The sequence below is a fragment of the Myxine glutinosa genome, chromosome 12, assembly GCF_964187855.1.
Source record: "Myxine glutinosa chromosome 12, kmMyxGlut1.1, whole genome shotgun sequence".
Classification (NCBI taxonomy): domain Eukaryota; kingdom Metazoa; phylum Chordata; class Myxini; order Myxiniformes; family Myxinidae; genus Myxine; species Myxine glutinosa.
The window spans coordinates 105,508,218-105,522,769 of NC_136272.1; the positions used below are offsets into that span (position 1 = coordinate 105,508,218).

Here is a 14,552-nt window from a genome sequence, read left to right on the forward strand (position 1 = left end):
GTCGGTTTGACTTTTTGTGTGATTAATGTTAGCTCTTTCACGAGCCTCGATCTTGTATACAAACCCCCCCCCCCCCCCCCCAAAAAAAACCAAGACGGCAGATACCAGTCTAAACCAAGATGGCAGATACCAGTCTAAACCAAGATGGCAGACACCAGTCCAAACCAAGATGGCAGACACCAGTCCAAACCAATATGGCAGACACCAGTCCAAACCAAGATTGCAGATACCAGTCCAAACCAAGATGGCAGACACCAGTTTAAACCAAGATGGCAGACACTCGTCTCTATTTGCAGTGGAAGAGAGGCTTGTAGCAGTGGTGTGTGGTACCACAAGAGGAAAAACGCAAACAAGACGATGAAACAGGTGCAAGACTTGGAGGAGCGTTTTGGAAAGGCAGCACCATCAAAATCAAATCTTCATCTTTGTGGAAATAGGAATTTCAGGCTGGAAGTGTACTCGACACCAAGTGTAGCGGACGATCAAAACTTTGTTATTTGGGAATTCGAAACATTAAAACATCCGTTCTCAGATCTCTGGAAAAATCATTGCAGAAACGTTCTGCAGAGTTGGTTGTTTTGTGTTTATCGTGACGTCACCCAATGATAGAAGAAGCCATATGAACCACCTGCCATTTGTGAATTGTCCGATGCAGATCATGAAAACAGGTTGACACCTTGTGACAGGTTGCTGCTGCATTTTGATATAATTCCTAAAAGATCAAAAGTTATGTTTAGTGAAGAGTCTGCTGTTTACCTGAGTTCATATCCACATAATGTTGAAGAAGTGCAAGACCATCCGCCACGTGTTATGGTTTGGGCAGCACCTCATTGGTCCTTACTTTTTTCATGTCGGTCCACCAGCAATCATATCTGTGGCCTTACACCTGAACTTGAACGACGTGGACTAGCCCATGATATTTATTTGCAGCAGGATGGGGCACCTGCGTATCATGCACCTGTGGTACTAAAATACCTCAATCATTTCCCCCAACCGATTAGCAGGTCTCCGCCAGCATTTCTGTGGTCACCATACAATCCTGACATGACCGCTTGTGACGAACTAACATCCTGTAACATCCTAACACCCGAATGCAGTACGGCAAGATGCAGGTGTTAAAATAATCAAAATACCTTCTATAGGACATCTACATATGAGGCAGGGCAGTTTTAAGCCTATCTGCTCTATGTGGTTAAATCTGCACAAACATGGTACTACTTCTAAAATAAGACCCCTGGATGACCTTAAACGCTGAAAATTCAGCGTGGCATCCACCCAGGTGGTGCTTGTCACACCCCTAGGAACATTTTAAACATGGATGCCGTGCATTAACAAATAATGCCATCGAAACTATTTTAGGATTTTTTTTGTCCTTGGCAGGCAGACGAACAGATCCCTAGTAGACCCCTACACGGCTACACCTGTAGACTCTTTTGATCTTTAGACTCTTTAGGGCTTTTAAAACCCTTTCTAAACCTTTGGACCCTTAAACCCTTTAGACCCCGTTGACCTTTAGACCCCTACACCAGTTAGACCTGTACACCTGTACACCCTTTAGTTTAGAGTTTAGACCTTTCAACCATTTAGACACCTTTAGATATTGTTCGTCCTTTTAAGACCTTTTAATCCCATATGGCCCTTTGTATTGCAGTCCTTTTATGAACCTTTTAGTCCTCTATGGCCCTTTTCTCCTCCCCTTTCTCCGCCCTTTTCTCTTCGCTTTTCCCCTCTTCTCCTCCCCTTGACCCCCTCGTCTTCTCCGCTTTCCCCTTTCCCCACTCTTATTCTCCCCTTTTCTCTTCTCTTTTTTCCCTCCCCTTTTCTCCTTTGATTTTCTCCTCTCCTTTTCTCCTCTCCTTTTTTCCTCCCCTTTTCTCTTCTCTTTTCTCCTCTCCTTTTTTCCTCTCCTTTTTTCCTCCCCTTTTCTCTTCTCTTTTCTCCTCTCCTTTTCTCCTCCCCTTTTCTCCTTTGCTTTTCTCTTCCCATTTTCTCCTCTTCTTTTCTCTTCTTTTCTCCTCTTCTTTTCTCCTCTTCTTTTCTCCTCTCCTTTTCTCCTCTCCTTTTCTCCTCTCCTTTTTTCCTCCCCTTTTCTCTTCTCTTTTCTCCTCTCCTTTTCTCCTCCCCTTTTCTCCTTTGCTTTTCTCTTCCCATTTTCTCCTCTTCTTTTCTCTTCTTTTCTCCTCTTCTTTTCTCCTCTTCTTTTCTCCTCTTCTTTTCTCCTCTTCTTTTCTCCTCTTCTCTTCTCCTCTTCTCTTCTCCTCTTCTTTTCTCCTCTTCTCTTCTCCTCTTCTTTTCTCCAATTCTCCTCCCATTTTCTCTTCTTTTCTCCTCCCCTTTTCTCTTCGCCTTTTCTCCTCCCCTTTTCTCTTCCCCTTTTCTCCTCCCCCTTTTCATTCTGTCGCCGCTCCTCTCCGCTGAAGCTGACTGGAATTCCCGACCGATTCGATTCGATTGCCGCTGGCTCGCGTACGGACAGTGACTGAGCGAGTGGGTGAGAGTTCCCCAGAGGTGAAACCGCTGATCGTCGTGAAGGACCCTAAACGTTCGAGGCCGTCCGCTCGCAGTGATCGTGCTTCCGCCGAGGGACAGTCGACAGGTACACAGCCCGATCAGTTGGTTTCAACAGGATCGATAATCCGAAAAAGGTGTCCGATTCATCAGGAATTGTCACCGAACCATGTTTGTACTGTTTATAAAGAAGTAATTATATCGGCCTTTTTTAAGAGGACGAGCAAACAACGCCTCGAACAAACGAGTCTCCTCACAAATACTTTTAATTTTATTGTTAGTGCTTTTGAATTGTGGTCGAGTTTGTGTCTCCAAGTCCAAGTCTACCTTTCACCAGCCGTCGGATCGCTATCGTTGGCTACCTGTACTTCACACCACCCCTCCCCAACTTTCCCCCCAATCCCACCCTCCCTCCTTTTCGTCTCCTGTCCTCCTCTTCCCCTCTCTTTCTTCTTTTATTTTTATTTAATACATTAATCTTTATTTATGACTTGGACAGTTGGAGTTGGAGTCCATTGTTTAAAAAGGGTGTAAAACACAAATATTTGCTTTCTCTTCTTGGGCATCACCTTTCATTCACTTTTGTACTTTACAGGAATATCTTACTATAATTCACCAAATGTCTGTTACAGGTGTTAGCTTGTGTTGATAACACCGCCTAGTGTATGACTGTGGTATGACAATAAATACTGTGCACATGTACTTCCGGAGTGACTTCCGGGCCGGGAGTGCCGGACGCGGAACATGGCCTGCTCTGAAACATGGTGACAAGTGGCTTGATGCAAGTTACCCCATAACGGACTTATTCCAGCACCACCACGTGTACAAAAGGGAGTGAATAACTGTGAACAAACAAACAAAGTGAACAAACATTTTTGAAATTCCCGCCGAACAAAAAACGACTCCTGCGAACAATTGACGACGCTTCCGAACTCCCGCGCATGTTTGGCGAACTTTTGGAGCCTAAAATACGAATGTTGGACTTTGCCATTTTTTCGACATTCGCACCCTTCGCGACCCGTTCGCGTGTCCCGTGAAAACCCACCTTTAGAGACAAAATCGTTCTCGGCATCGCCAATGAGAGTACACGCCGTCGCCTCCTGAGGGAACGGGATTTAACCCTAAACACGGACATCGAGACATGCCAGGGCAGCGGAGCATCACAAAACCGGATGTGCAAAGTGAAGACAAAACTGCCATTGAGCCTGAGGGCTGCAATGCTGAGAATAATTTGGTGAGAGTGAGCACACCACCAGGGAGGACCTGCAGCACACCCTCGTCCCTCAACACCGGCCTTGGTCAAAGAGCCTCTCTCACACAGGAGCCCTGTTTTCTCCCGCAGTGGAAGACTGTCAAAACCCCCAAACAGACTCGATCTGTGAACTGTTACAAGTAACAGCAAGGACATTTAGTTATTGATTTGATGTCGTTGATTGGTTGAAATGTTCAGCTCCTAGCATAATCCTATGTTATAATTTAGCCAGAATATTGTTATGTTGTGTTACCAGTTTACATCTCTTTTTGAAATTTTGGTAGAATAGATTGCATCACATGATATTAGTAATGTTGAAAAAGGGAGATGTTACAGGTGTTAGCTTGTGTTGATAACACCACCTAGTGTATGACTGTGGCATGACAATACTGTGCACATGTACTTCCGGAGTGACCTCCGGGCCGGGAGTGCCGGACGCGGTTAATGGCTTGCTCGAACTACTAACGGCTCCGTGTCCTTTTATATGAGCGTCTGAAACAATGTCCATCTGTCTGTCCGTTCAAAGGTACCGCAAAAACGGCTGAACCGATCGCAACGATATTTTGGGTGGGTAATCCTAGGACCCCCTGGAATAAAATAGGCTATATTGTTTTTCCAATTTTCCAAGTTTTCCAATTTTCCAGTTTTTCCAAACACAATGGAATAATATTTACCAATATGAACAGTGATGTGGCTTTTGTTGAAATTCTGCATACCAGGAGAGAGTAGATCGACTCCTGACGAACTCTTCCTATATAAACGTGTGGCTCCGAAGTAACACGGCAGCATGTGCAAAGCGACTGAGAAACCGGTGTAGCGGCCGCTTCCATGTTACAGATTCAGCGCGTACTCTTCACACACAAACGTGCGACTGAGACTGAGAAAGACGTGTAGCGGCCACTTCCGTTTTGCAGAATTCAATCTTTTTTCAAAATGGGCGCCATGTACTGTTTAGATTTTGATGATTTGTGTGTGATATGATTCCACGGATGTTTATATGAATCGTTTAAAATAAAATAAAAAGCATTCAATTTCTGATATTTTGCCTTTTCATTTGGGCCTCCCAATTGAAGCCCCGCCCGCAGGGCGGGTACCGTTGCTAGACGAGCAATGGGGGTGACGTGGGGTTTTTATTCGAGTTTGTAATCTTTCGGAATGAATGAGTCATTACCCGTAAAAGTCTCATTATTCCTCGTTTATCATTTGATCATCAGTTTGTGATCATTCCCTCGATTATTTCACCATCACGGTGTGTGATCGTTCCCTGTGATCATTCCTTGTGATCATTCCCTGTGATCATTCCCTGTGATCATGCCCTGTGATCATGCCCTCGATCATTTCACCATCATGGTGTGTGATCGTTCCCTGTGATCATTCCTTGTGATCATTGCCTGTGATCATTCCTTGTGATCATTCCTTGTGATCATTGCCTGTGATCATTCCTTGTGATCATTGCCTGTGATCATTGCCTGTGATCATTTCTTGTGATCATTTCACCATCAGGGTGTGTGAACATTCCCTGTGATCATTCCCTCGATCATTTCACCATCATGTTGTGTGTTCGTTCCCTGTGATCATTCCTTGGGATCATTCCCTGTGATCATGCCCTGTGATCATGCCCTCGATCATTTCACCATCATGGTGTGTGATCGTTCCCTGTGATCATTCCTTTTGATCATTCCCTGGGATCATTGCCTGTGATCATTCCTTGTGATCATTCCTTGTGATCATTCCTTGTGATCATTGCCTGTGATCATTCTTTGTGATCATTTCCTGTGATCATTTCACCATCAGGGTGTGTGAACATTCCCTGTGATCATTCCCTCGATCATTTCACCATCATGGTGTGTGTTCGTTCCCTGTGATCATTCCCTGTGATCATTGCCTGTGATCATTCCTTGTGATCATTCCTTGTGATCATTCCTTGTGACCATTCCTTGTGATCATTGCCTGTGATCATTCTTTGTGATCATGCCCTCGATCATTTCACCATCACACGTCTTTCTCAGTTGCATGTTTATGTGTGAAGAGTGCACGCTGAATCTGTAACACGGAAGCGGCCGCTACACCTGTTTCTCAGTCGCTTTGCACACGCTGCCGTGTTACTTCGGAGCCGCACGTTTATATCGGAAGAGTTCGTCAGGAGTCAATCTACTCTCGCCTGGTACATATAATTTCAACAAAAGCCACATCACTTCATATTGGTAAATATTATTCCATCGTGTTTGGAAAAATTGGAAAACTTTGAAAAATTGGAAAAACAATCAAGCCTATTTTACTCCAGGGGGTCCTAGGATTACCCACCCAAAATATCGTTGCGATCGGTTCAGCCGTTTTTGCGGTACCTTCGAACGGACAGACAGACGGATATTTGGTGAATTATAGTAAGATGGAATGGTGCAGCATTATTAAATACATTAAAATAAGTGTTAGTATCATAATAGTACTGTATTATTGCAAAATAAATCACCGTATTGTGAGGTGGTTGTTGGAGGTTTGGGTGATGATTTGCTGGTGGAAGGGGTTGAATTGCTACTGGAAGCTGTTGAAGTAGGCCTAAAGAATTGTGTTATAGGCACTTGCTTTGCCTTTTCCTCTGTCAGATTCTGAACCTCTTTTGGGTATTCTGGAGCTGCTTCTACATCAGCAGAAGCACCTCTCCAGCCAGCTTGACTTTGACATCTCCAGCCAGTTATATCTAATTATAAATTTGTCAAACCAGCCCCTGCTTGCTTGAAATGATGATGATGGTGCTGAAGAAGACTCAGTTTCTTCTTTTTCTTCATCAGGTTGGGCTTCCTTCTTCAGATAATTGTAGATGCTAATGGCCTTCTTCTTATAATGATTAATGGGCTCATCCACTGGAGCAGTTTTCTGGTTCTGATCTTCAATCCAGACACTCAATATTTTCTCCATCTTTTCAACAAGGGTGTCTCTCCTGCTATTAACGTATGATGTTGCGATGGAGGCTCCTGCACGAATGCTGGAACGGATTTTATCTTCGGCCTTCCATACCGTCCTAAAGGTTGATTCATTCACGCCATATTGCCTGGCGAAAGATGAAGCAGAAACTGATGATAATATATTCAGGATATCAAGTTTGACCTCCATGGTCATTGTTTTCCTCCTTTTCTTGTCTGGTTGGTTCAAATTGGGTCTTTTGGGAGCCATACTGATCGACGTAAGTTCACTGGATGGCGGCAGGTTCGGAGATAGCGACAGGTGCGGTGGCAGCTCGTGCCGCGCGTGCATATAAATTAAATAGTAATTAAGCAAGGTAATAAGGAATAAGGAAAAAGAATAAAATGTTTGGGAAAACGCCGGCCGTTTTTGTCACAATTAATCCAGAATGTAAAATCGAACTGCGATCTCGATGACGGCAGATGGCGACTCCTATCAGTATCATCGTATGTATCAATTAAATATTAATTAACCCTTGTCCACACAGGGGGGGTCTTTTTAGCCTTGTGTTTAGCCTAAGAACACCTGCCTTGTGTGGACAAGGGTTAAGTAAAGTACAGTACAGTAACAAGGAAAAAGAATAATATAAATCTTTGGGAAAACACCAGCCACGATCGCGTAAATGTGAAACACACCCTCGCGCTGGGGAGGTCTTGACGCATTTATTTCAGCGCGTAAATTGGAAACCGCGTTCGAGGAAGCCTCGTTTGAGGAAGTTTTACTGCATATATATACATATATATTGTTATGTCGATGTGGTAGTGATCTGTAGAGCAGATAGATCTGAATAGGTAACGTGCTTCGTCTGTCGCGGTAAGGAAAACTACCTGTAATAAGTTCTTCATGTGTAGGCATTTGTCAGGTTAAGATGTATACTTCTGAATCTGCCAGGAGGTTCGAGTGATAAGTAGTGTAGGGATTAAGAATAAACCCCTGTTTGTCCTCACCTGGTTAGCCAAACCTTTGTCCCTTTTGGCACCGCAACCACATAGACATTCCGACAGGTCCTTAGCGCAACACTAAATAACGCCCTTCCCTGACATGACTGAAAGAGAACCGGCAAAAGGAAACCAGGCCGGGACACCGCCGATAATGGCCGCCGCCATTTACACCTCCGACAGGCCTATCCACCTCGATTGCCACGTGCTATGACCACACCACAGGCCTGTGATTCAGTGGAGGCCACTGATTGGGTGGCGCGCCAAGGCTGACATCACTGCCGCGGAGTGATATGAGGGGCGGCAGGACTCTTCAGAGAGAGAGAGTGAGTTGACGGCAGTTGGTTCAGTGAGTTGTGCGGCAGTTGGTTCAGTGAGTTGCGCGGCAGTTGGTTCAGAGCAGTTGCTTCTGGCAGTGGGTCTTGCGCTGAGTGAGTCTTGAGAGAGTTGCTTCTGGCAGTGAGTCTTGAGATGCAGCAGAGTGAGTGAGTTGGCAAGCAGAGGAGTTGGCCAGCAGTGGAGTTCGGACAGGGAGAGAATTGTGAGAGTTGCTTCTGTTACGTGCTCCTCCCCAACCCCCGGTCACGGTGTTCCTCCGAGCCCCGAGAGGAGTCACGGCAGAAAAATGTGTTACTCTGTGTCAAAGATCAATGGTGAAACCACACCAATTGTTACCAACAAACAAATATTGTATTAAGGTCACACAAGAATAACAACACAAAAACAATAGTAATCAATTGTACAACAAATAGTATATCATTCCTATGATGGTACCATCAGGTTCATACAATATAACTCACTGTGCTCCAAGTGAGCGAAAAGAAGAACATTCCCCAATGTCTCTATTCCGGCATCAGGCCCAAGTCGACCCGCTCCAGCGATCGTCAGAACGATGTCCAATTGAGACCAGAATCCAGTTCGGATGACAGTCACAGTCACGTGGCCAAAGCTGCGCAAAGGTGCCCTCAAGGCGACGGGGAAATCCAAAGGCGCCCTCCAGGCGACTGGGAAATCACACCCTCGGGTATGGACGTTTCACGGCTCCAAATCGGCGAACCGCAGATTTACCTTCAAAATCCACGTTACACACACACACACCAGATAAACGTCGATGCGGTGAAAATGGTTGAAGCGAAGCGAAAAACCTTGCACGATGCGCAAAGCGTGCGAGTCAAAATGGCCGACGGCCCGTTCTCGAGGCGTAATGGCACGACGATGATTCTCCTCGGAATCGACCGCAAAACCTGACACGCAGGTTGATCTGTCACAGCGACAACAACTCAGTCGCAAGAATCCCTTTCCCGGGAAACCCAAAAGTTCGCTAGTGACCTCCGTTCGCTAGTGTTGGCTCAAACCCTCAACACCGCTCGGCTTCTTCCCAGATTCACTCGCTCCGCCTTCTTTTTCTTTCTCTTCCTCTTCGTCGTCGTCCGGTTCCCGATCCGGTTTTCGTTTTCTTTTAACTCTAACTTTTTCACCTTTTGAAAACAGTTCATAAACCATAAACCTTTTGAAAACAATAATAGTACATGGAATCAAAAATGTTTACAGTGGATGAAAACTACCACAACGGAAGTGACGAATCCGTAACACAAACCAGACGTAATCTGCTAAACAGAAACTTTCCTCCTTCAAGATGTCTCTGATTCTTTAATATATCTTCCTGGTTACTCCCTCCTCCGGTATGAAAGACCTGAGCCTCGTCCTGGTGGTGGGGTTGCTATCTTTATAAAAAACACTCTTCCTCATTCTCCTTGCACTGCGCTCTCTACACCCCACCCCAGGAGTACCTCTGGCTACGGCTTCCTCTCCGCTCCCACCTTTTGTTCATATGTGTTCTGTACCGTCCTCCAAACAGTAATGACTCCATTTGCATCTCCCTGTCTGACAACATGGACCAACCTCTATCCACTCATCCCAACTCTCTTTCTCATATGTGGCGACTTCAACTGTCATCATGCCAGCTGGCTGGGTGTGGGTTCCTCTCACACCACCCATGGCACCTCAGCAAAGGACTTCTGCGACTCATTGGGACTGCAACAATCTGTCAATTTCCCGACCCGGATCTCAGTCAATGGAGTATCTTCTCTTCCAGACCTGGTCATGACTAACTTCCCTGCAAATGTCTGCTGCTCTTCTTCTGCTCCAATCGGTTCTTCTGATCATTTCCTTGTTAAAGTGGACACCTCCTCAGCGCCGACGAGTCTGGCATTTCACTCAGGCTGACTGGCACGGTCTTCAAGCAGCCATCAATCATCTGGACTGGTCTCCCATCTCTACTGCCTCCGACATCAACTCTTCCTGGGAATTCTTCCAAAGTAAACTGCTCTCTCTCATGCACAGATTTATCCCATCTCGTCTTCAGTTGTCATACCCTTCCTCCCGTCCATGGTACACTGAAGCTTGTGGTGAAGCAGTTTCCATGAAGCAACTCGCCTTCACCTCATGGAAGGCTAACCCAACTGAAGGAAATCTCAGTTCCTTTCACAAAGCTCTGGAACAAGTGTGTGTCTACCTTCAGGAGAGCCAGGAAAAAAAAATCTCTCCACTCTCAAGTCTAAACTCTCAAACCTGTCTCCCTCCTCCAAATCTTGGTGGCAACTGGTCAAATCTGTTTCTGGTGTTTGTTCCCCTTCCATCCCCTCCCTTACCTCAAACGGCTACACAGCTGACACTGCACGTGAAAAAGCCGAATGCCTCAACTCTGTGTTTGCCTCGATGTCTTGTGTTCCAAACCCGTCTCTCTCTGTACCAACCTTTCCCAGTTGAACCCAGCTGCTACAGGACTCTGTGTCCTTCTCTCCTGACAAGGTGGAGAAGTTTTTGTCAAACCTCGACTCTCATTCTGCAACTGGACCAGAAGGCATCAGCCCACGGGTCCTAAAATCCTGCTCTGCCACCCTATCTCACCCTCTCTCTGTTATCTTCACCCTCTCTTTTGCTCAAGGTCATCTGCCATCAGCTTGGAAATCAGCCAACATCACCGCTTTACACAAAAAAGGTGCAAAAACAGATCCTTGCAACAACACACCAATCAGCTTGCTCCCAATAATTGGCATGGTCATGGAATCAATCATTGCTTCTGACATCAAATCCTTCCTCTTCTCCAATGACTTGATCTGGGATCATCAATTTGGATTCAGACCAGGTCATTCTTCTCTGGACATGCTGCTTCTGCTGTCTCAACAATGGATGTTGGTCCTTAATGCCAAACAGGAAATCAGAGCTGTCTCCCTTGACATATCACGTGCCTTCGATATGGTCTGGCACCCCACTCTGCTCTACAAACTCTCCTCCTACGGTATCCATGGAAATCTCCACGCATGGCTTGCGGACTTCCTCTCTGGTCATAGTCAACGTGTGGCCCTGAATGGATTTATCTCATCTCCCCTTCCTGTTCAGGCTGGAGTTCCCCAAGGCAGTGTTCTGGGCCCTGTGCTTTTTCTGGTCTTCATCAATGATCTCTCCAACTCTCTGGAAAATCCTCTCTATGTCTTTGCTGATGACTCCACTCTCTGCCACTCCATACCTCATCCCTCAGATCGGCAGTCTGCAGCCTCCTCACTCTCTGCAGACCTGGACAAAATCACAGACTGGTCAAACAAGAGGAACATGTCTTTCAATCCTGACAAATCTCATACTCTCACTATGTTTCTCTGAAAAGATCGTCTGGAAAAACCTCCCATCTACTTTCTCAACAATCCTCTCCAAGAAGTTCTGTCACTCAAACTTTTGGGTCTCACTATCTGCCATAATCTTTCCTGGGAAAACCACATTTCCAAGCTGGCCTCCAAAGCCATTCACCGACTGGGCATTCTCCATCATGGGAAGTCCTTCCTTGGCACACCTGGGCTCCTCACCACATACAAGGCTTTCATCCACAGCTCAATGGAATATTGTTCTCCCTCTGTGTTGGTGCTCCTTTCTCACACCTAGCTCCGCTTCACGCTGTTGAAACCAAAGCTTTCAGAATCATCGGAATCTCCTGCGATGAAGTTAACTCCGAGGGCCTTTCACTCACTCACCGCATGCAGGTTGGTGGTTTTTCTGTCTTCTACCGACTCTTCTCCGGCCTTCCTACCCCAGCTCTGTCTGTGCTCTGTCCCCCAAATATTCCTACAGGTTGCAAAAGACCTGACAGCAACCCTCTTATGGTGAAATTGCCAAAATCAAGACTCTTTGCTCACCTTCACTCTTTCATTCCTCTTTACTCCCACCTCTGGAACAAACTTCCCCACTCTCTTCAATCCCAATCCTCCCTCCATGTCTTTAAAACAGCTTTCCCCCATCTCTTATCTTCCCCTATCCAAAACCTTGATCTTTTCTACCCCCGTTAATTCACCCCAGATCCACTTTTTTGAAATTCCGACTTCTTTCCTGGAAGTCCTAGCAGTGTCCATATGTTTTATACCTCTCCCACCCTCCCCCAGCCCCTTTCCCGTGCCTCCTCCCCCCAAGCCCTCTCCCTCCCACAGCTCTCCCTGTTCTCTACTGTTGTACTTGTGTGCTTTCCTCTCTCTACCCATCTTGTCTCTCGCTCCCTTTATCTCATGTTTTATGTTTCAGTTTGTCTTTTTGTGATTAATGTGAGCTCTTACACGAGCCTCGATCTTGTATACAAAAAAAAAAGAATTTCCCTGCTCAGCAAGTCCATAACTTTGAACAAAATAACATAAAGTCTTTTTTTGCGAGTGTGAGTGAAGCTTTATGGTGGCACTTTGGATAACGATGCGCTACTGGCAAAAGTATTGTGAGAGTCATTACAACTACCAGTGCACGCCTTACCGTACGACTATGTCAGTTCGGGATTGCTTTGGTGATGACTCCATTCGAACATCTGCAGTCTTCCAGCCCAGAGTCGTGACTTGAACCCATAACAACCACTCTCGGTGGGACCTTTCGAATCGCTTTTTTAAGAATTGACAGTCAACCGAGCACGGCCCACCAATGAACCTGTCTGCACCTGCCCTGAAGGAGGAATGATGTAGTATTACACCTGATATGATATATTCACCGACATTGGGTACAAATCTATCTATAATTCCAGCAATCTCTGTGTGTGTGTGTGTGTGTGTGTGTGTGTGTCTGTGTGTCTGTGTGTGTGTTTGTTTGTCTGTGACCGCTGTTTCTCGACAACCACAGGTCCGATATACTTTAAACTTGCCAGGTATATTGCTGGGGACCCGAGGATGTGCCTTTTCAAGGTTTGAAATTAATCGGACAAGTAGTTACCGAGCTATGTCCAAAAAACGATTCAACCAATCAGAGAGCAGCGAGCTATCACGTGTGCCGAACGTGGCGAACAGACTCTGCCTCGGACGGCACATTTGAGAGCGTATTCATTTATTTCACGTTGGCAAACTATGTTGGCGTTAAACTATGTTTTAAAACTAATTAAAACTAATTTGCGATTCATCGTAACTGCGATTTGCGACCTTCCGGACAGTGAAGACTTCACTTCCGGCAGCCAATCACAGAACGAGCCGAGCCGAGCGCGTGCGCCATTACGGTTCGTAATTCGATTTCTTCCGGAGAAAATAATAATTTCTCGATTTCTTATGCGCATTATTTCTCCCAATTCAGTCAGAGCGAAGGGCGGAAGCGAAGAGCGTTGTTTTTTTTGTTTACGGGCGTACGGGCGTACGGGCGGGGTAGAGCGTACGGGTAGCGTTTTTTTTTTTTTTTGGCAAGGAACGGGCACCCACGTACGGGCATGCCCTAGTTGTTTATAAGGATGACACCATATTAGAAATCGAGTAAACGGTTGCAAATTGCAAAGCATGCTTATTTCACAATACTTATTACAATGTGTTGGGGTCATAAAAATGTAATCAATTCGGTTTGCCTTACCTGGACATTAAAACTTGCAAAAAAGGATGTTATCATTAAAAAAAAATTTTGACACTGCTCACACGGAGGAGTTTGTACATACAGGTTGATCCATAATTAAGTCCCTATTCTAAATATAGAAATACCACGGTGTTAATGTAAATCTAACAGCAACATATTATTTTACCTGGAAGGCCACCTATTGCGGCTTCTCTTCTATGCAAATCACATTTCAACATAAGCTCCTGCGTTCTCAGCACGTTATTTTCAGTCGTTCGACATCATTCTTGTTCAACATTTTTTTCTGGTGATCTGACCTTGGTATGTCTTCCTGGTCTTCTTGCATCTTTCACTGAACCATTTGCTATAAACAGTTTTTAATCGTTTTTGGATCCAAAAAGGCAGAACTTCCCCATTTCTTGTCTCCACCATATTTAAACTGCAATTACAGACTGTCAAACCTCATACCGTGCAGCAATTCACGCTTCTTGAGCAACAGTTAATCCCTCAGCCATAAGGGATCAATCTAAAAGCAAAGTAAAAAAAATATGTGCAATACCCTTGGGTGCTCACCTGGTAGAATAAAGCAGTAAACTCCACTGACTAAAGGTATTTTAAACAGTATCACGGTATTTTAAACCAATTTCAATGGTTGCTGGAAGACAGAGCAGCATGTAGAATCATACTAACGTAGGCATAAGACTTTAAACAGACAAACAAAAAAAATACCTATTTTGGGGGGCAAGTCAACCGCCCCACCCTCCCTACCCCGCCCCCACCCCAGGGTAGATCCCCGTAGTTGCGATTTTTCTTGTGCCGTGAACAAACATTGGTACATCACGGGTGATGAAGGTTTTGGTCAGGTTTTATCGGAATTGCATGTGTAGTTTCTGAGAAGAGAGGAATTCCTTGTTTGTTTGGTATGTGATATGTGACTTTGGTATGTGACTTGTTTCTTTGGTATGTGATAGGTGATGTAGGTTGTGGTCAAATTTTATCAAAATTGTTTGTGTTGGGGGGGGGGGGGGGGAGGGGGGGTGAAACCTGGACCCACTTTGACCCCC

At 45.4% G+C, this 14,552-nt stretch overlaps 1 protein-coding gene across 3 annotated transcripts in view; it reads left to right on the forward strand.

Annotated features, from left to right (window-relative positions):
* The first annotated feature begins 2,382 nt into the window (after positions 1 to 2,382).
* Positions 2,383 to 14,552, forward strand: part of LOC137437724 (RELT-like protein 1) — a 50,549-nt gene continuing 38,379 nt past the window's right edge. Inside the window, exon 1 of one of the 3 annotated variants that reach the window (XM_068132295.2) lies at positions 2,383 to 2,596. Coding sequence is in view for 1 of the 3 variants with exons in the window: in XM_068132294.2 (XP_067988395.2) it covers positions 6,499 to 6,549 (51 nt within the window). In the remaining 2 variants the exon portion in view is untranslated. Of the gene's footprint in view, positions 2,597 to 6,473; positions 6,550 to 14,552 lie in introns of those variants that run through there. The other 2 variants (XM_068132296.2, XM_068132294.2) reach the window with 2 other exon arrangements.